This window comes from Solanum verrucosum, unplaced genomic scaffold (genome assembly GCF_900185275.1).
Source record: "Solanum verrucosum unplaced genomic scaffold, falcon-dt-bn FXZP01000282.1, whole genome shotgun sequence".
NCBI classification, from domain to species: Eukaryota; Viridiplantae; Streptophyta; class Magnoliopsida; order Solanales; family Solanaceae; genus Solanum; species Solanum verrucosum.
The window spans coordinates 18,712-40,642 of record NW_026020198.1 but is presented as its reverse complement, the minus strand read 5'-3'; the positions used below and the strand labels follow the sequence as shown (position 1 = coordinate 40,642).

General features: G+C 37.2%; 2 protein-coding genes across 2 annotated transcripts; both read right to left on the bottom strand.

Annotated features, from left to right (window-relative positions):
- Positions 1 to 6,233: 6,233 nt before the first annotated feature.
- Positions 6,234 to 8,372, bottom strand: LOC125829935 (disease resistance protein RPP13-like). The gene is made up of 3 exons (XM_049509148.1): positions 8,075 to 8,372; positions 7,589 to 7,816; positions 6,234 to 7,411 (listed from the first exon to the last, which is right to left on the bottom strand). Exons 1-3 carry the CDS (start codon positions 8,370 to 8,372, stop codon positions 6,234 to 6,236), a joined length of 1,704 nt encoding a protein of 567 aa, XP_049365105.1.
- Positions 8,373 to 8,401: 29 nt separating this feature from the next.
- Positions 8,402 to 21,711, bottom strand: LOC125829933 (disease resistance protein RPP13-like). The gene is made up of 6 exons (XM_049509147.1): positions 21,159 to 21,711; positions 13,774 to 15,201; positions 12,824 to 12,879; positions 12,262 to 12,402; positions 9,115 to 9,215; positions 8,402 to 8,483 (listed from the first exon to the last, which is right to left on the bottom strand). Exons 1-6 carry the CDS (start codon positions 21,709 to 21,711, stop codon positions 8,402 to 8,404), a joined length of 2,361 nt encoding a protein of 786 aa, XP_049365104.1.
- Positions 21,712 to 21,931: the final 220 nt, after the last annotated feature.

The window sequence follows — 21,931 nt, the reverse complement described above, 5'->3', positions numbered from 1 at the left end:
AGCAAAATTGTCCTTTTTAAGTAAGTCATGTAGAGGTCTGCATATAGCTCCAAATCCTTTGATGAACCTCCTATAGTACCCTGCTAAACCAATGAAACCTCTGAGTTGCTTGATGGTAGTAGGCAGTCCCCATGCTTGTACTGCAGATACCTTCTTAGGATCAGTTGCTACCCCCTTAGCACTGATAAAATGTCCTAAGTACTCCACTTCTGTTACCCCAAAAGCACACTTGGATGCTTTAGCATACAACTGATGGTACTTCATCAGCTCAAACACCGTTCTTAAGTGATCCACATGAGCAGACATAGTTTTGCTATAAACCAAAATATCATCAAAGAAAACTAACACTGATTTTCTGAGTAATGGTTTGAAAACTGAATTCATAAGACTTTGGAATGATGAAGGAGCATTGGTTAGCCCAAAGGGCATTACCAAGAACTCATAGTGACCCTCATGAGTTTTGAAAGCTGTTTTATGCACGTCAGATTCTGCCATTCTCAATTGGTGATAGCCAGCTCTAAGATCAATCTTAGAGAACACCACAGCACCCCCCAACTCATCCAATAGATCCTCAATAATAGGGATTGGGAATTTATCCTTCACTGTTAAATGATTCAAATCCCTGTAATCAATACAAAGTCTCCAACTACCATCCTTTTTTCCAACTAACACAACTGGGGATGCATATGGACTAGTACTGTGCTGTACAACCCCTTGATCTAGCATCTCTTGTACCAACTTCTCAATAATATCCTTCTTTACTCCGGGAAACCTGTAAGGTCTCTTACTAATAGGTGTTGCATTGTCTATGAGTGATATTCTGTGATCATAGGGTCCTCTGTGTGGTGGTAATACAATAGGAATATCAAATATACACTTGTATTGTTCCATTAAAGAAACCAAAACAACTGGAATGTCATCACCTGTGGCTGTGATAGCTTGGATGTGGTTACATTGGAAGGTAACAGGTGTGTTCACTGACAACATATAAAATTGTACTTGTTCTGCAGGTTTTTTATTCAACACTTTAGCCTTAGTAGTCTTGACTTGAGTGGTTGCCCCTCTCAACACGTGCTTCTTCCCTTGGTGCATGAACTCAATGGTCCTTTTGCTAAAATCAAAGAGAATTCTCCCCAATGTATTCAACCACTGAACCCCTAATACTATATCAATATTTCCTAATGGCAGTAATAGGAAATCAGAAGAAAATGTAGTCCCCTGTAACAACCACTGCAGATTCCTACAAATGGAAGCAGTTTGTACCTTCCTCCCATCAGCTACACTAACAGACTGTTCCATGATTGTGCTGGCCTTGCATCCTAGCTGCCTTGCCATTTCTTCATCAATAAAATTGTGGGTACTACCTGTATCAATAAGAATCTGTAATGGTCTTTTCTCATGATACCCAGTGACTCGAATGGTCTGGTACCCAGTGACACCAGTGAAGGCTTGCAATGAAATTGTCATACATTCCTCAGGATTGACAATGTAATCAATTGCTTCTTGATCCTGGAACTGATCTGGTTCTAGATCATCTTCCATAGTTACATCTCCTTCTTCACACAATTCTATTAAGAACAACTGCTTCTTGGCCTTACACACATGCCCCCTTACATACTTTTCATCACAAAGGAAGCACAGTCCCTTGGCCCTTTTCTCATCCATCTCTGCTGCGGTTAAGAGCTTCCTTCCATTAACATTGCCCTGAAATCCACTAGGTTTGTTATAAGAATTATCAAAAGGTTTCCTGTAACTAGTATTAGCTGGTATGGGCCTCTGTACATTCTGATTTCTATGGAAGTTTGGAGTTGGTAAAATGGGATTCTGATTTTTTCCAGAAGATCTAATTCCCCAGGACTGAGCTTGTGCCTCAAAAACTTCCTCTTGCAATCTAGCCAACTTGTAAGCTTGCATCAGAGTCTTTGGTGCCTGCATCCTTACTGATTTGTTCAATTCAGGTTTGAGGCCTCCTAAGAAACAGCTGATGGCATTCTCATTAGACAAATTCACCCCAGTCAGCAGCCTATCAAACTCAGCTTGGTAAGCTCTTACATTGCTAGTTTGTTCCAGGTGCTTAATGGATTCCATTGAATCTTCATATCCATCCCCAAACCTTTCATTCAAAGCTAAAATATACTCTGTCCAAGTAGGATCTACAACAGTGTTCCTAGCTTTCAGATAAGACCTATGCCAAGCAATAGCTTCCCCATCTAAGTGAATTGATGTGACTTTGACCCTCTGACTATAAGGAATTTCATCCATAGAAAAGAATTGGTCCACCTTATACAACCATGTTTTCAGATCTTGCCCAGAAAATCTAGGGAAATCTAACCTAGAGCATCGAGTGAGAAAATTACCAGTTACTCCAGCCTGAATGTCTCTACTTGTGTTCAACTGCCTCAATTCTCCAGAATTGTCACCTCCAGCAGAAGATTCACCTCTGCAATTATCCAATTCCTTGTCTCTCTGCTTCATACCACCAATGGCTTGCTTGATTTCCAACAATTCCTTATCTGTCCTCTCATTTCGTTCATTCATAGTCGCCATCAATTTCTGCAATTGCTCTTGAATCTGCAAAAAATTGTTATCTGCCTCTGTCGATCCTTCTGGGTTCTTGTTGCGAGTCAAAGCCATGCCGAGGAATGAAAGCTTTGATACCAATTGATGCACTCACAATCAATTGTGATGATAGTAGTTAATCTAGGAGTTATGGCTCGAAGAAGATGAAAACTAATTCAGGGTACAACCGAGAAGATTAGCTGAGAAGATGTAGAAGAAGGAAGAAAGAATAGAATGATATTATTCATGAATGAGTGAATCAATACATTTCCCATGTATTTATACAACTAATCAAATGGGTAAAATGACTTAAAGAAGAATACAACAAAAGAAACTAACTAACTAATTTCTTGACAGCTGAACAGTGTTAACTGCCTAACAGTTCTAACAGCTTCTAACAGATTTTCAGATTCCTTTACATTCATTTTAACTAACTCGACTACATATACTTGCATCGAAGTCCAGCACATATAAATGCAGGAACGTTGTACATAACTTTATAAACTTTTTATCATCCAAGTGCTTAAATTCTTTGTCAAGGAGCAATATTGACCTTACCTTCAATTCTGAGAGATCAAGTGACAGATACCTTTGAGTTTGTGTGTGAATAGCATGTCGGTGACGATATGGGGTGACCAAGTTTACTCTTGGATCATAAATGTCAAACAAGTTAACCTCCATGGCTTTCTGTACAGCAAGATCCCGAAGTAAGTCGTGTATCCTACATGTAAGAATTTTATCAAAGAATGTCTCCGCAACTTGAATCAAGCTTCGACTTATTAGCTCATGTAGGAAGTTTTCTGCAATATCCTCCATATGTTCTTCTCGAATTCTTGGTATTAATCCCTCTGCCAGCCACAGATGCATCAACTTTTCAGTGTCGATCACATGATCTTCTTGGAAAATGCCAATGTATAAAAAGCATTGCTTAAGCTCAAATGACAAATCACTGTAGCTCAATGATAGGATGTGAGTTATCTCAACAGAGTCATTCTTCATATGCTGCCAAAGATGTGTCTTCACCTTTTGCCATTCATCCACCCCCTTTCTGTAGGAAAGTAGCCCACCTAGTACCACAATAGCAAGTGGTAATCCTCTGCACTTGTCCACCATTTCCATAGCTAGCCTTTCCATTGATGGGGAGAACAAGTCAGCACCAACCATCTTATTCTCTGGATGTAGTTTCTTGCATAAAAGGTCCCAACTTTCTTCATTATTTAGAAATCGAAGTTTATGGGAGAAACCTTTGTCATCGACTCTTTCAGCCACGTCCTCCTTTCGTGTCGTTAGGATAACTCTACTGCCATTTTTGTTATCCGGTAAGGCTCTTTTCAGGCTCTCCCAGGCTTCTCGATGCCATACATCATCAACCACCACAAGGTATTTGCGCTCTTTCAATAGATTACGGAGGTGAGTTTCTAGATCTCTCTCCGTCATCTCCTTCAGCATTTTTAGCATTTCTTCACTGCAACCATCAATTGATTTTATGATACTCCGAAGGAGATCTGAGGTACTATACTGTTGAGAGACACATATCCAGGCACGAGTGTGAAAGGTAGTGATTAGACTTGGGGAGTTATATAGGTTTCTCGCAAGCGTGGTCTTGCCCAACCCACCCATGCCATAAATTGAAATGACATTTCGCCGAGGCTCCTTTTTGAGAAGTTCATCAAGTAGTCTTTGAAAGACCTCTTGAAAGCCAACAAAGAGTTGATCTTCATCTGCATAGGACACTGCTCTCCTCAATGTTCTTATTAATGTGGAAGACTGATCGTTTGGCCTATTACTTGGCCCTTCTCCAGCATTATTATTGATGTGAGTAATTCCATAGGTATCTCGTTTTCGAGAGATATCCATGACTCTTTCCTTGAGGGACTGAATGTCCTTCCCTATGTTGTGAAATTTGGCCTCCTTCTGACAGATGCAAGCACAAGCCTTAAGACGATCAACGAATCCAGCAGCATGATCACCATCTTTTGCTGCATCCGAACTGTATGCTTCTAAGACGGCCACAGCTTCATTGGCAACTGAAGTGATTTCAAATACCCATTGCTGCACCAGGTTATCTTGTTCTTGCTTTGTTTCGGCATCTTTGAGGAAAGCTTTCATGAAAGACAGTTCATTTCTCAGCCAAAGAACATTCTCTCTCAGACTTTGGCGCAGGGAAACTTCCTCTATGAGGAATGTTCCCAGTTTTTCAACTGCATAGGACACAACTGCATCAACCATCTTGATGATTATGAGGCTAGTTTTTCACTGTAATAAGGATAAAATGATATACTTGACAATATGATTACACAAAAGGAGTAGTATTATAGTTCAATGGTGCGTCACAGTTTAAATACAAATTTAAACCTTGAAGAAGAGTTGGAAATTTCCACCTGTTTATGAAAGTCAAGGCTATCAACTATCACGTTGTTCTCATACTCAAATTCTTAGTGCGTAAGAATCTATAGACTAAGTCATGGTCCTGTATTTTGCTTGCATTATTTATTGTTGAAAATGAAATAAAAAAGTCAGCAGTTTTAGAAAGATTCTCTGAAGAGTTCCTATGAATTTCGTGTTGCTTTCACAAAATTCAAACTATGGTAATGGGATATTATAATGAAAGTTCAATTAGTTTATGTCCATAACCATTCATTATGCCAAGCAGAAAAAGGCAACATGGAAGGATAACAAGTAGCTGGCCACTATATGACAATCCATTTTACCTTTAGATCAAACTGTGGGGTCCATCCCCATGTCCCTTGAACAATTCTCACAATTTCAAAGGTTCAGATTTTGAACAATTCTCACAATTTCAAAGGTTGACAGATTTGGATATACATGTGCTGATTTATTTTTTCAGCTTTCCTCAAAAGTTAAATGTTGGTAAGCTGAAGAAAAAATTGTTTTTCTTCTGTAGAGGCTCCTGCATTTGTTCTCTATAAAAGGGAGGGTCATTCTTCGTTCTAAAATGCACCAAAAACAAAGGAGAGAAAAGAAGAGTGAGGCATCACATAGTTAAATTTATTGTCTGCTCCTAACATGATATATTGTCATCTTTGTCCAGTACATTTTTCATGTAATCTAGAATTAGACATTATTGTCTTCTATATATTTCATAAATTAATATTACAATTTCTAAAATTTGATTTAAAGAGATATATGACTCAGATTCGAACTGAAAACTGAACCAGTTGACTTGCACAATTGAACAAGCATAATATTAATTTGTACCGTTTAGGACAGAAGAAGCATCAAGTAAGTTAATAATTAACATTGGAGGAATTAAAAGAAAAATAATCAACAAATGGAAAATAAGTACGGAATTTACTCACCTCAAAAGCTTCAGACATGCATCAAGTTCCTAACTAGTTCATTAGGAACCGATAATAGTACTCCCTTTGACTTTGATAACAATCAAGCATTGCAATATGCTCCATTCTTTCTGGAATTTTCTTCAGCTCCGGACACCCAAATATACTCCAACTTTTAAGCATACTCATAGCAGTTGTGTGAAGATGCCAACTTTCTAGATTTTCAAGATTACCAAGTCTAAGGGTCTCCAGCTGACCAAAACCGTTGCCCTTGCAAGTAAATTTCTTCCCCTTGTAAGCACGTGATAACTCAAGATGCCTTAAGTTTGGAAACTTCCCCAGAATTGGCATTGGGTCTTCCTCAAGTCCTGTAAACTATGTAGATTGTAGGACTAACACAGTGATGGATTTTGGCAGATTGATTAAATTTGCTGGTTTTTCTATTTTCCCTGATAACCACAATCTGTGAAGGTTTTCACAAGAAGAAAGAGGTTCAAGGGGAGGAAAAGTTCCACCATAAATGCAAATTAGAAACAAGGTGGTGAGGCTTTTCAGGCTGCCAATGGATTTTAGGGAGTAAGATTTCTTAATTTGTTCCATGCCCAATTCTTGAAGGTTGACTAAACCAGAAGCATCAGTATGTTTCCACTGATCACAACGAATAAATTTCAAAGTTCGTAGATTTTTCAGCCTGTTAACTTGCACGGGAACCTCATATCGAGCAACTAAATGTCTCAAATTTGTGAGCTGGGCTACCTGAGGAGGTAGTTCGCATGAGCAACTATCCAATATCAATGCTTCCAGCGTTTGTAGGCATTTTAGTTTGCCAATGGAAGGTGGGAGTTTGAATAGATTGGTATTACACAAGCCTAAGAACTTGAGGTGTACCAAATTGCCTATAGCATCATGTAGATCACCCCCACTAAAATGGATGTTCTCCAAGTCCAGCACATATAGATGCGGGAACGTCGTACAGCATATCCTGGACATTTTACTGTGGTCCAAGATCCTAAATGCCATATCAAAGAACAATATTGATCTTACCTTCAATTTAGAAAGATCAAGTGAAAGATACGTTTCAGTTTGCACATGAATAGCATGTCGGAGACGAAATGGAGTGACCGAGTTTACTCTTGGATCATAAATGTCAAACAAGTTAACCTCCATGGACTTTTGTACAGCAAGATCCCGAAGTAGGTCGTGTATTTTACATGCAAAAATTTTATCGAAGAATGTCTCGGCCACTTGAATCAAGCTACGACTTATTAGCTCATGTAGGAAGTTTTCAGCAATATCCTCCATATGTTCTTCTCGAATTCTTGGTATGAATCCTTCCGCCAGCCAGAGGTGCATCAACTTTTCAGCGTCAATCACATGATCTTCTTGGAAAATGCCAATGTATAGAAAGCATTGCTTGAGCTCAGATGACAAATCATTGTAGCTTAATGATAGGATGTGAGAGATCTCAACACAGTCATTCTTCATATGCTGCCAAAGGTGTGTCTTTGCCTTTTGCCATTCGTGCAACCCCTTTCTGTAGGAAAGTAGCCCACCTAGTACCACAATGGAAAGTGGTAAGCCTCAGCACTTCTCCACCATTTCCTTATCTAGTCTTTCCATTGATGGGGAGAACAAGTCAGCACCAACCATTTTATTCTCTGGACGTAGTTTCTTGCATAAAAGGTCCCAACTTTCTTCATTATTTAGAAAACGAAGTTTATGGGAGAAACCTTTGTCATCGACTCTTTCAGCCACGTTCTCCTTTCGTGTTGTAAGGATAACTCTACTGCCATTGTTGTTATCCGGTAAGGCTCTTTTCAGGCTTTCCCAGGCTTCTTGATGCCATAGATCATCAACCACCACAAGATATTTGCGCTCTTTCAATAGATTACGAAGGTGGTTTTCTAGATCTCTCTCTGACATCTCCTTCCGAAATTTGAGCATTTCTTCACTGCAACCTTCATATCCAAGCACAAGTTTGAAAGATAGTTAGTAGACTTGGGGAGTTATATAGGTTTCTTGCGAGAGTGGTCTTTCCCAACCCACCCATACCATAAATTGAAGGGACATTTCGGTGAGACTCCTTTTTGAGAATTTCATCAAGTAGCTTTGAAAGACCTCTTGAAAGCCAACAAAGAGTTGATCTTTCTCTACATAGGACACTGCTCTCCTCAATGTTCTTATTAATGAAGAAGACGGATCATTTGGCCTATTACTTGGCCCTTCTCCAGCATTATTATTGATATGAGTAATACCATAGGTATCTCGTTTTCGAGAGATATCCATGACTCTTTCCTTGAGGGACTGGATGTCCTTCCCAATGTTGCGGAATTTGGCCTCTTTCTGACAGATGCAAGAACAAGCCTTGAGACGATCAATGAATCCAACAGCATAATCACCATCTTTTGCCGCATCCAAACTGTATTCTTCTAAGATGTACACAGCTTCATTAGCAACGGCTTTCAAATATCCATTGCTGCACGAGGTTATCTTGTTCTTGCTTTTTTTCGGCATCTTTGAGGAAAGCTTGCATGAAAGACAGTTCATTTCTCAGCCAAAGAACATTCTTTCTCAGACTTTGTCGCAGAGAAACTTCCTCTATGAGGAAATCCCCCAGTTTTTGAACTGCATAGGACACAACTGCATCAGCCATCCTCATGATCTTGAGGCTAGTTTTTCACTGTAATTAGGATTAACTGCTATACTTAATATTATTACATGCAAATGTCATCACAGTCTTACAAATTTTAACCTTCAAGAAAAGTTGGAAATTTCCTGTAATACCCTAAAATTTAAATTAAGGGCAAATAAGTCATTAGTTATTTTTTTAAAAGAAAAATAAGATAGAGATTGGGCTAAAAGCCCTAGGCAGCAACAGCTACTGCAATTTTCAGCGAAGAAAAAAAAGAAGAAACAAACGCTAGTTGCTGCGTTTCTATTTCCAGCGAAGGACCACGAAAGAGAAGAAAGAACGGAAGGGTGAGGGAGAAGAAGGAGAAAGAGACTTATTCGAAAGTTTCGCTTCCAGGTTCGAGGTAAATCATTGTTGCTTTTCTTCTCCTACAGCCTCTTCAAGATTATTAGTTAGGTCATTCAAAGTAGGTGTTGAAATCTAATTACTTAAGGCTAATAATTGGGCAGCAAGGGTTGTACAGATGGATAAAGCATATATATATATATATATATATATATATTTCTATCTATTTTATGAGTATCAAGATACATGATTGATCAATGGATTTGGGCATGAGAATACCAATAGATAGAAGTATATTTTATACTACTCCTACTGCCAGATATGCTCCCAGTAGCATTAGTTGAAATTACATTGTAATGCTGGGCTTGAGTTACTGTTAACTGTAGTAATAGCCAAGAAAATTGTTTGAGCAACCACAAGATATGAATACTTAGAGCTTTTAACCTGTTGCTGCTGAAATTGAAGGAATATATCGTTACGGATTAAGATACTTTGACACATTGAGAATCAAACCTGAAACTCGAGGGTTGGGTATTTTAAATAGTTATAGAATTAGCTTAAACATAGAATCTAATTGGAAATTGATATGAATATGATTATAGATTGACCAAAGGGATTCATACGGATTACTTGAGCTACGAGCTTGGTATTTCAGCACCAGTACTGTGAGTAGTAATCTTACCACAATTTGTATTTCACAAATTTCATGATTTTTACATGATTTATAAAGTAAATGTGTTACCGACTGTTTTGAACTTGCATATGGGACAAGTCTTTTACTGGATATGATACTGAAAAGATTATTTGAGATGATCTCATTCTTACAAGATATGATTACTGTTATTGAAAAGGTTTTACACTTATTGAGAAATAGTATTTTGACAAGTGATTGTTAAACTTTGAAATGATATGATTTGATAAGATTTAAATGCTCTGTTTGATTTTGAAATGCTTCTACTGATTACAAGAAAAATATAAATGGGAGTAGACCTTGATGAATCCCGTAGCTAACGGCGGGATCGTTAGACCTGGTGCACCTTGTAGTTACTGATTTCTGATAAAGCCCTTGCTAGTGGGAAGGTAGAACTGGTATACTGTTACTGATATCCCTCTTGTAGGGATCTATTGATATGAATATTTAACTCCTTTATGAGGAGTTCACTGTTATTGGTTACTTCTTAAAGAGAAGGCCACACTGATTACATGATTCATCTTTGGAAACCTCCCAGCTATAAGATTTGATATGGAAATGTTTTTCTGAGTTTACTATTAAGTATTTACATTGATTTTGCTTATATGAGGCAAATAAGATTGAATATTGTTACTGTTTCCGAAAGGACATTATTATATGATTTGATTATTATACTAGCATGTTTTCTGACTTGTCCCTCAATAAAAATGGTTGTGGTTAAGTGTTATTACTCACTGAGTTAGCGTCTCACTCCTCGCTAATTGTTTTTACAGAGAACTCAGGTGGTATTGAAGAGGATTTCATTAACTAGAAAGTATGATTTGGTAGCATTTGGTGAGCCGCGCATTGCTTCGCGTGGCAAGAGAACTATTGATTTACTATGGTTATTTGGTCTCTTTAAAAACTCTTAGAGTCGCTCCATTTGTCATTCCTTTTATTTGAGTCATGATTAGCCCTTCGTATTGTAGTCAAGTGACTAGTTGGAACTTGTTTTGTAATTTGGAGATGAATTGAATTTATGGCGTGACAATTAGATCATTGAAGGATATTATGTTGTGGCTTTTAGTTGCTATTGGCTGTGTTGTGAATTTATGAGATAGGAAAAAAATTCAGGATAGGCCTAAAAACAAAGGAAACTCTACTCGATTTTCTGTAGATTTATGTTAAGGCTTGCTTTGGGATTCTTTCCCCTTAGCGCCGGTCATGGACCTAATTCGGGTCGTGACATTTCCACCTGGTTATGAAAGTCAAGTCTATCAACTATAGACCAAGTCACAGTCCTGTATTTTGCTTGCATTAAATAGTGTTAGAAAATGAAAAAAAAAAAAAAGTCAGCAGTTATAGAAAAATCTTCTGAAGAGTTCCTTTGAATTTCGTGTTGCTTTCACAAAGTTCAAACTATGGGACATCACATTATAATGGAAATTCAATTAGTTTATGTCCATAACCAATCATATTATGCCAAGCAGAAAAAGGCTAATTGGTGACCTAAAACATGGAAGGAAAACAAGGAGCTGACCACTATATGACAATCCATCTTACCTTACCCTTTGAATTATTGGTATCCCATACCATGTTCATACAAAAGTTGTATAAAGACAATTTCTAATATTCCAACTAGTCTATACCCGTTTGGCCATAGATATTCCCAAAAATATTAAGAAAAAAAGTTGGCAAATATCATTTGGCAAATATTTTTAGCAAATCATCCAAATTCCCAAATAATAGAAAAAACTACTAGTATTTGGGTCAAATTCTATTATTTGAAATATTTTAAAAATTAGGAAGACCCACCTTTTTAAAGACTCCACCATTATTGAAGAGCTGATCTTGTGTGAGGCATAGAGTTCAAATCGCAATGAACATTTTTGACTCCCACAACCCAAAAGTAATTAAAACCTAAACAACATTTCATCAATCAAAATCGTTTTCATTGATTCGAGGAAAAAATGATAGAAGTAAGAATAGAATACTGTGATTTTTGTACAGACAAAATAGAGTTATTCGATTTTTAATTTTTATCTCTGTCTATTTTTGGCATAAAAATACTTTGACAAATGACAAGTCATTAGCCAAGTTACTGTTGCATTTCTTGATAGAAAAATATAAATCTTTTAACTTATATTTATGCCCTTTAACTCTAAATGTGCACAAGTAAACACTTAAATTTGTATAAAATTAAATAATTAGACATATGACATGGCTACTCGTGTCCACGATTCTGCCACGTAGTACATGTGTGCGTCTATTTGTTCAACTCTATACAAATTTAATTATTTATTTGTCAACACTCTTAGTTAAAGTCAAATTAAAGGACATTTATTTATTATACCTATCAATTTTGCGAACTATTCATAATGAAACTATTTTGTCCTCTTTCTCTAGCCAAGTAGCTCAAATAGGATGATTTTGACTTCGTTTCGCCTTTTTGCATAAGACATTTTTTGTTGTAATACAATAAATCAGCTTTGACATGGATATTTGAGGATCCATTGCCGATACGCCTGACATTCATAGTAGCAACATTTCTGGCACGTCAACAGAGTGACATATGGTATTCTAAACAAATAAAAGAGTAAAACAAAGATGAATTCGAGTGAGCATATTTTACAAGACAGAAAGCATATTATGAAGGAAAGAACACCCTTACAAAACAGTGATGGCATTTCTTTTTGACTAATAAGTTGGCATGGTAATTTATAAAACTCATCACTTCTAACATCTTTAGTATATACCACAAACTTGTCCCACCAATGCAAGCCACTGTCTTTACGAGCTTCATCGTTATTAAATGGAAGAGTCCTATCCAAAAATACAGCAACTGCAGCAGCTATCGTGGCGTGTGACATGAAGATGACAGACATTCTGTCATTGAACTGCAGTTCAAAAAGAACAACATTAGTGCGAGTTTATTTTGTAAGGAAAATTCTAAAAATAACAGAGTTTAGTGGATGAAATGTTGAGATTACCCATTTGAATGTGTATGAAGAGGACCGACTCCAATATGAAGTTTGTTCTAAAAAAAAAAGATGCAGTATATTGCAGCCATGATTGATGCAGGTATTGAAGCAAAGATTGCTCCAAATTTTCCTGGCTAACAATAAAGCATGTTACGAATTAAATCAATACATTAGCATTAGCTAGCATACAGAGAAATAGAATATAATTTTGGTAGAAATACAGTTGGTCAGTCCTTTTTTCCATATACTAATAGATTCGTGTCCATGAATCAATACATTAGTACTAGCTTACCTAAGATGGAGAAGAAAAACACAAAAGCAGCAGATATTTGCCAACACCCTGTCTAATGAAAGAAGGTGTCACTGGTGCACCGCTACCGCTTCCATATCTTGCTGATGCAAGAAATACACCAGTTAACTACACAACTAACGGATTTCACTATGAAAATGAAAGGCAAGAGTACGAAAAACAATCAAGAGCTTATATCTTGCTGCCTACTTTTTAGCAACATTAGATATGAAGACTGCGAATAGCCAACTATTTTTAGAAAATGTATAGATATAGATGGATACATATCAGAACCTCCAATACATTAAGCAAGAAATTTACTTGCTTGTGAGAGGACAACAAAACCTAATACCACTATACAGCTTCACTAAGGTCATGAATAAAAACAAACTTTGAATCATTTAAGGTAAATTTTAACTTAGTATTCGGTTATATTTTAAGAATTAGGATAGTCAATATGGATTAGATTAGAAGAAAATTACAACTTGGTATCACGATCCAATTAGGGGTCGGAGACTGACATATAGTGGGCTTACTCCAGCAATAGAACCAGCTGAACAATACTCAAAAATTTATATCTCCCATCAAGAAAAATCATAGCTAAATTTATTGTCTGCTCCTAACATGATATATTGTCATCTTTGTCCAGTACATTTTTCACGTAATCCAGAATCAGACATTATTGTCTTCTATATATTTCATAATTAATATTACAATTTCTAAAATTTGATTTTAAGAGATATATGACTCAGATTGGATCTGAAAACTGAACCAGTTGACTTGCACAATTGAACAAGCATAATATTAATTGGTACCAATTTAGGACAGAAGAAGCATCAAGTAAGTTAATAATAAACATTGGATAAAATAAAAGAAAAATAATGAACAAATGTAAAATAAGTATGGAAATTACTCACCTCAAAAGGTTCAAAACATGCATCAAGTTCCTAACTAGTTCATTGGAAACCGATGATAGTACTCCCTTTGGCATTGATTACCATCAAGCACTGCAATATGCTCCATTCTTTCTGGAATTTTCTTCAGCTCCGGACACCCAAATATACTCAGACTTTTAAGCACACTCATAGCAATTGTGTGAAGATGCCAGCTTTCTAGATTTTCAAGACTACCAAGTCTAAGGGTCTCCAGCTGACCAAAACTGTTTCCCTTGTAAGCACGTGATAACTCAAGATGCTTTAAGTTTGGAAACTTCCCCAGAATTGGCATTGGATCTTCCTCGAGTCCTGTAGAGTGTGTAGACTGTGGGACTAACACAGTGATGAATTTTGGCAGATCGTTTAAATTCGCTAGTTCTTCTATTCCCCCTGATAACCACAATCTGTGAAGGTTTTCACAAGAAGAAAGAGGTTCAAGGGGAGGAAAAGTTCCACCATAACTGCAAATTAGAAACAAGGTGGTGAGGCTTTTCAGGCTACCAATGGATTTTAGGGAGTAAGATTTCTTAATTTTTTCCATGCCAAATTCTTGAAGGTTGACTAAAGCAGAAGCATCAGTATGTTTCCACTGATCACAACGAATAAATTTCAGAGTTCGTAGATTTGTCAGCCTGTTAACTTGCACGGGAACCTCATATCGAGCAACTAAATGTCTCAAATTTGTGAGCTGGGCTACCTGAGGAGGTAGTTCGCATGAGCAATTGTCTGATATCAATGCTTCCAGTGTTTGCAGGCATTTTAGTTTGCCAACGGAAGGTGGGAGTTTGAATAGATTGGTATTACACAAGCCCAAGAACTTGAGGTGTACCATATTGCCTATAGCATCAGGTAGATCACCTCCACTAAAACAGATGTTCTCCAAGTCCAGCACATATAGATGTGGGAACGTTGTACCGCTTATCATGGACATTTTACTGTGATCCAAGACCTTAAATTCCTTATCAAAGAACAATATTGATCTTACCTTCAATTTAGAAAGATCAAGTGAAAGATACCTTTCAGTTTGCACATGAATAGCATGTCGGTGACGAAATGGAGTGATCGAATTTACTCTTGGATCATAAATGTCATACAAGTGAACCTCTGCGGCCTTTTGTACGACAAGATCCCGAAGTAGGTCGTGTATCCTACATTTAAATTTTTTATCAAAGATCGTCTCCAACACTTGAATCAAGCTTCGACTTACTAGCTCATGTAGAAAGTTTTCAGCAATATCCTCCATATGTTCTCTAATTCTTGGTATGAATCCTTCCGCCAGCCACAGGTGCATCAACTTTTCAGCGTCGATCACATCATCTTCTTGGAAAATGCCAATGTATAGAAAGCATTGCTTGAGCTCAAATGACAAATCATTGTAGCTCAATGATAGGATGTGAGAGATCTCAACAGAGTCATTCTTCATATGCTGCCAAAGGTGTGTCTTCACCTTTTGCCATTCGTCCACCTCCTTTCTGTAGGAAAGTAGCCCACCTAGTACCACAATGGCAAGTGGTAATCCTCTGCACTTGTCCACCATTTCGATAGCTAGTCTTTCCATTGATGGGGAGAACAAGTCAGCACCAACCATCTTATTCTCTGGCTGTAGTTTCTTGCATAAAAGGTCCCAACTTTCTTCATTATTTAGAAAACGAAGTTTATGGGAGAAACCTCTGTCATCAACTCTTTCAGCCACGTCCTCCTTTCGTGTTGTAAGGATAACTCTACTGCCATTGTTGTTATCTGGTAAGGCTCTTTTCAGGCACTCCCAAGCTTCTCGATGACATACATCATCAGCAACCACAAGGTATTTTCGCTCTTTCAATAGATTACGGAGGTGAGTTTCTAGATATCTCTCCGTCATCTCCTTAAGCAATTTGAGCATTTCTTCACTGTGACCTTTGATAGATTTTATGATACTCCGAAGGAGATCTGGAGTACTATACTGTTGAGAGACACATATCCAAGCACGAGTGTGAAAGGTAGTGATTAGACTGGGTGAGTTATATAGGTTTCTTGCAAGAGTGGTCTTGCTCAACCCACCCATACCATAAATTGAAAGGACATTTCGGCGAGACTCCTCTTTGAGAAGTTCATCAAGTAGTCTTTGAAAGACCTCTTGAAATCCAACAAAGAGTTGATCTTCATCTGCATAGGATACTGCTCTCCTCAATGTTCTTATTAACGTGGAAGACTGATCGTTGGCCTATTACTTGGCCCTTCTCCAGCATTATTATTGATGTGAGTAATACAATAGGTATCTCGTTTTCGAGAGATATCCATGACTCTTTCCTTGAGGGACTGGATGTCCTTCCCAATGTTGTGAAATTTGGCCTCCTTCTGCAAGCACAAGCCTTAAGACGATCAACGAATCCAGCCGCATGATCACCATCTTTTGCCACATCCAAACTGTATGCTTCTAAGACGGCAACAGCTTCATTGGCAACAGAAGTGATTTCAAATACCCATTGCTGCACCAAGGTGGTCTTCTGCTTGCTTTGTTTCGGCATCTTTGAGGAAAGCTTGCATGAAAGACAGTTCATTTCTCAGCCAAAGCCCGTTCTTTCTCAGACTTCGGTGCAAGGAAACTTCTTCTATGAGGAAATCCCCCAGTTTTTTAACTGCATAGGACAGAACTGCATCGACCATCTTGATGATCTCGAGGAGAACTTTCCACTATAACAAGGATAAAACTATTATGTTACTTGACAATATGATTACACAATCCGTAATGATACCCAAATACCAGTATTATAGAAGTGTTTCTTGCACTACAGTGATTGCTCGATGACATCACCGTTTAAATATAAAATTAAACCTTGAAGAAGAGTCAGAAAATTCCAGCTGGCTATGAAAGTCAGGGCTATCACCTCCCAAGTTGTTCTCTTCTTAATCATTCTTGGCGCGTAAGAATCTATACACTAAGTCAACAACAACAACAACATACCCAGTGTAATCCCACAAGTGGGGTCAGGAGAAGGTAGAATGTACATAGACCTTACCTCTACCTTTGTTGGGTAGAAAGTAATCTATAGACTAAGTCTATTTGCTTGAATTAGTTAATGCTGAAACTGACAAAAAGTCGGCAACTTTAGAAAGATCCTCTGAGGATCCTATGCATTTTGCATTGCTTAAGAGACAACTATGGGATATTATAATGGAAGGTTAATTAGTTTATGTCCATAACCAATCATTATTAATTAAAGCCAAGTAGAAAAAGGCAAAGTGGGTGATTTAAAACATGGAAAGAAAACAAGGAGCTGGCCACAATATGCCAATAAAGATGATCAATTTTATCTTACACTTTGCATTATTGCTGCCTACACGTTAAACATCCCAACATAACAACAAAACAAAATTCAAAATTCATTGAAAATCCCCTGTTCATAGAAAAGTTGTATAAGGACAAGTTCTACCTTTGGAGAATCCCACACACACCCGTTGACATTCTTGAAGAGTCCAAGCAGCGTAGCTTTCAGCTAGGAATGCATGTTTAACATAGAATTTCTTTGTGTGTTAGAATATGAATAGGTTTATACAATCTTATTAGAATAGGAATAGGTTTATATAATCCTATATGAATAGGAATAGGTTTATACAATCCTATTAGAATAGGAATAGGAATAGAAATAGAAATAGGAATACTAAATAGTATCCTACTTGGTAAAGGATTGTATTCTAGGGTCTATAAATAGGGTCTCAATGTAATAATGTAGACATAACACAACAATTCAATAATATTCTTCTCATATATTTCTCACAGTGCAGTAGATGCTTGTTACGTGAAAACTCTCAGGAATTTGCACATAACTTATTTCTGCATGTAATTATACAAAGCAACTATGGGATCTCTTTCTTAACATGTATGATGTGCAATTGGTGAAGCCAAAGAATGTGAAAGATCTTTTTGTTTGCTGGCAGAATCAGGAAGTTGGAAAAAGCTTGATGAAAATTTGAAAGACAATACTCTTTACATCATCTGACCAGTGATGTGAAAATAAGTAAGAAACATGTCTTGGTCAATTGAATCACTTATAATTTCATTCTACGTACCGTATTTTGGAAAGTATTTCTATTTTCTTTTGTCATGAAAATTGTGGAAGGACTCATCATACATGTAATTGAAAAGGAAATCTTGGAGATTAAGAGAACACTCACCAAGGATATCCAGCAATGAGTCCAGAGCTATCAGTGCGACAATCTGAATAATTTGTATTCCTGTATGCATCATCACTCCAGTGTCAAGATTGCTGCATAAAACCATATAATTGCTATAGAGATGAGTCGCATATGGTCCTCTTTAATTTGATTTATGTTGGTAGATATCTAATTGGTAATGATCCATCCATAACTGATATCAACAAAGAGAGATGATATGAAAATGGCATTCTCAACGAGATATATGAGAAAGCAATTCATCAGTATGACTTTCTTTTCTTAATCCTCTGTACATAATTTAAAAACAGAACACCACACTCAAATGTTACTGTCTATATATCCTGGATCTTTTGAATGACAAAACTATGTTTATCAAGTAATTGAAACCTTACTCCATGGGCTACCATTCAGCAACATTTGATCATGAAGAACTTGTGCACTAAGCAGTACGCACCAATTCTAGAAAATGTATAGTTATAGAAAGGACACATATCCAAACCTCAGATACATGAAGGTAACAGGAACTTAACTTGTCTGTTAGATGACAACCATATCTAATACATGGATTTCGCTTCACTAAGGTCACAAACAATAACCAACTTTGAATCATTTAAGGTAAATTTTAAATCAGTATTTGGTTATAACATAAGTATTAGGACAGTTAATATGGATTAGATTAAAAGACAATTAAAAACTTGGTGTCACGATCCAATAAGGGGGCGATGACCGACATATAGTGGGATGACTCCATTTATCGAACCAACTGAGCAATACTCAAAACTGATATCTCCCATTAACCAAATCCATAATTAAATTAAATTTTAAAAAATAAATGCATAACATTTGATCCAATTGGCACGATTATATAACGGGAACACGAACGTACAATGAAGTAAGTAACGGAAAGTGTCTCTTGGAAAGCAGGGATACAAAAAGAGAGGCAGATAAGAGACACTAATTGTTGGGCTCAAATAAACTATATCTCAAACTAAAACTGTATACTAATCAACTCTTCAGCTCGAACTTATCTCTTATACCTGCACAGAAGTGAGTAAGAGGAACGAATTAATTGACTAAATAAAATCTCTAACTATGACACTAACCAAATCTATAAATGTGACACAAGAACAATTTGGAAATTGTGGAGTATTTATATTCAGCAAAAATTTTACTCACAGTAAAACTCAAATTCAAAGTCTTCTCTAAAACATATATCTTAAAGTCATAGCTCCTATACAAAAGATAACATACTTCGACCTATGTAAGATCACATTTGATATCTCTGTCTGTTCCTAACATGATATTATCGTCTCTATCCAATATATTTTCACGTCTTCCAGAATCAAACACCGTCGCCTTTTATACAATTCGTAAGTATAAACTACAATTTCTATATTTGATTTAGTTTCGCTCTAAAAATTGAACCCGTTGACTTGCACAATTAAATAATCACAGGATGAAATTATGTGTCAAAAGTATGCCGCTTTCCTATTTGGCAACTCTTTTAATTTCGACATGTCACATGGCATGTTTAAGATCACAACACTTAAAAGCATTTTGATACATTATACATATCTTTAGTTTAAGACCACAGGATTCAAAAATCTTCTTTATTTTCTTCTTAGACTCCGTGCCATGTCAAACAAAGACAAACAAATTGAAACATATGGAGTACCAATTTAGGACAGACGAAGCATTAAGTAAGTTAATAATAAACATTGGATACAATAAAAGAAAAATAAAGAACAAATGTAAAATAAGGATAGAATTTACTAACCTCAAAGCTTCAGGCATGCAGAAAGTTCCTAGCTAGTTAATTTGGGAACCGATCATAGTACTCCCTTTGGCTTTGATTACTATCAATCACCGCAATATGTTCTCTGGAATTTTCTTCAGCTTCAGACACCCAAATATACTCAAACTCTTAATCACACTCAAAGCAGTTGTGTCAAGATGCCAGCTTTCTAGTTTTTCAAGATTACCTAGTGTAAGGGTCTCCAGTTGACCAAAACTGTTTCCCTTGCAAGTAATTTGCTTTCCCTTGTATGCCCATGATAACTCGAGATGCTTTAAGTTTGGAAGCTTCCCCAGAATTGGCATTGGATCTTCCTTGAGTCGTGCACACTCTAGGACTAACACAGTGACGGATGTTGGAAGCTTGTTTAAATCTGCTAGTTCTTCTATTCCACCTGATAACCACAATCTGTGAAGGTTTTCACAAGAAGAAAGAGGTTCAAGGGGAGGAAAAGTTTCACCATATCGGCAAACTAGAAACAAGGTGGTGAGGCTTTTCAGACTGCCAATGGATTTTAGGGAGTAAGATTTCCTAATCTTTTCCATGCCCAATTCTTGAAGGTTGACTAAACCAGAAGCATCAGTATCTTTCCATTGATCGCAACAAATGTACTTAAGAGTTCGTAAATTTGTCAGCCTGTCAACTTGCAAAGGAACCTCATATCGAGAAACTAAATGTCTCAAATTTGTGAGCTGGGCTACCTGAGGAGGTAGTTTGCAAGAACAATTGTCAAATATCAATGCTTCCAGCGTTTGTAAGCTTTTTAGTTTGCCAATAGAAGGTGGGAGTTCGAAAAGATTGGTATTAGACAAGCCTAAGAACTTGAGGTGTACCAAATTGCCTATAGCATCAGGTAGTTCATTCCCATCAAAAAGGATATTCTCCAAGTCTAGCACATATAGATGGGGGAATGACATACAGAACGTCATGAACTTCTTACTATAGTCAAAGTTCTTAAACTCGTTATCAAAGAACAATATTGACCTCACCTTCAATTTAGAAACATCAAGTGACAGATACCTTTGAGTTTGCGTGTGAATAGCATGTCGGTGTCGAAATGGAGTGACCGAATTTACTCTTGGATCATAAATGTCATACAAGTGAACCTCCATGGCCTTTTGTACAGCAAGATCCCGAAGTAGGTCATGCATCCTACATGTAAGAATTTTATCGAAGAATGTGTCGGCCACTTGAATCAAGCTTCGACTTATCAGCTCATGAAGGAAGTTTTCAGCAATATCCTCCATGTGTACTTCTCTCATTCTTGGCATGAAACCCTCTGCCAGCCATAAATGCATCAACTTTTCAGTATCAATCATTTCATCTTCTCGGAAAATGCCAAAGTACAGAAAACATTGCTTGAGCTCAAATGACAAATCATTGTAGCTCAGTGATAGGATGTGAGTGATCTCAACAGAGTCATTCTTCATATGCTGCCAAAGGTGTGTCTTCACCTTTTGCCATTGGTCCACCCCTCTTTTGTGGGAAAGTAGCCCACCTAGTACCACAATTGCAAGTGGTAAGCCTTTGCACTTGTCCACCATTTCCTCAGCTAGCTTTTTCATTAAAGGAGAGAACAAGTCAATACCACCCATCTTATTCTCTGGACATAGTTTCTTGCATAAAAGGTCCCAACTTTCTTCTTTATTTAGAAAACGAAGTTTATGGGAGAAACCTTTGTCATCGACTCTTTCAGCCACATCCTCTTTTCGTGTTGTAAGGATAACTCTACTTCCATTGTTGTTATCTGGTAAGGCTCTTTTCAGGCTCTCCCAAGCTTCTCGATGCCATAGATCATCAACCACCACAAGGTATTTGCGCTCTTTCAATAGATCACGGAGGTGAGTTTCTAGATCTCTCTCTGACATCTCCTTCAGCAATTTGAGCAGTTCTTCACTGCAACCTTGGATAGATTTTATGATGCTCCAAAAGAGATCTGGGGTACTATACTGTTGAGAGACGCATATCCAAGCACGAGTTTGAAAGATAGCTAGTAGACTTGGGGAGTTATATAGGTTTCTTACGAGAGTGGTCTTTCCCAGCCCACCCATACCATAAATTGAAAGGACATTTCGACGAGACTCCTTTTTGAGAATTTCATCAAGTAGTCTTTGAAAGACCTCTTGAAAGCCAACAAAGAGTTGATCTTTCTCTGCATAGGACACTGCTATCCTCAATGTTCTTATTAATGAGGAAGACGGATGTTGTGCCGTAATTTTCCTAACCTTTAGAAAAATCACTTTTTGAAATGTTCTAAGTATAAAACAATTT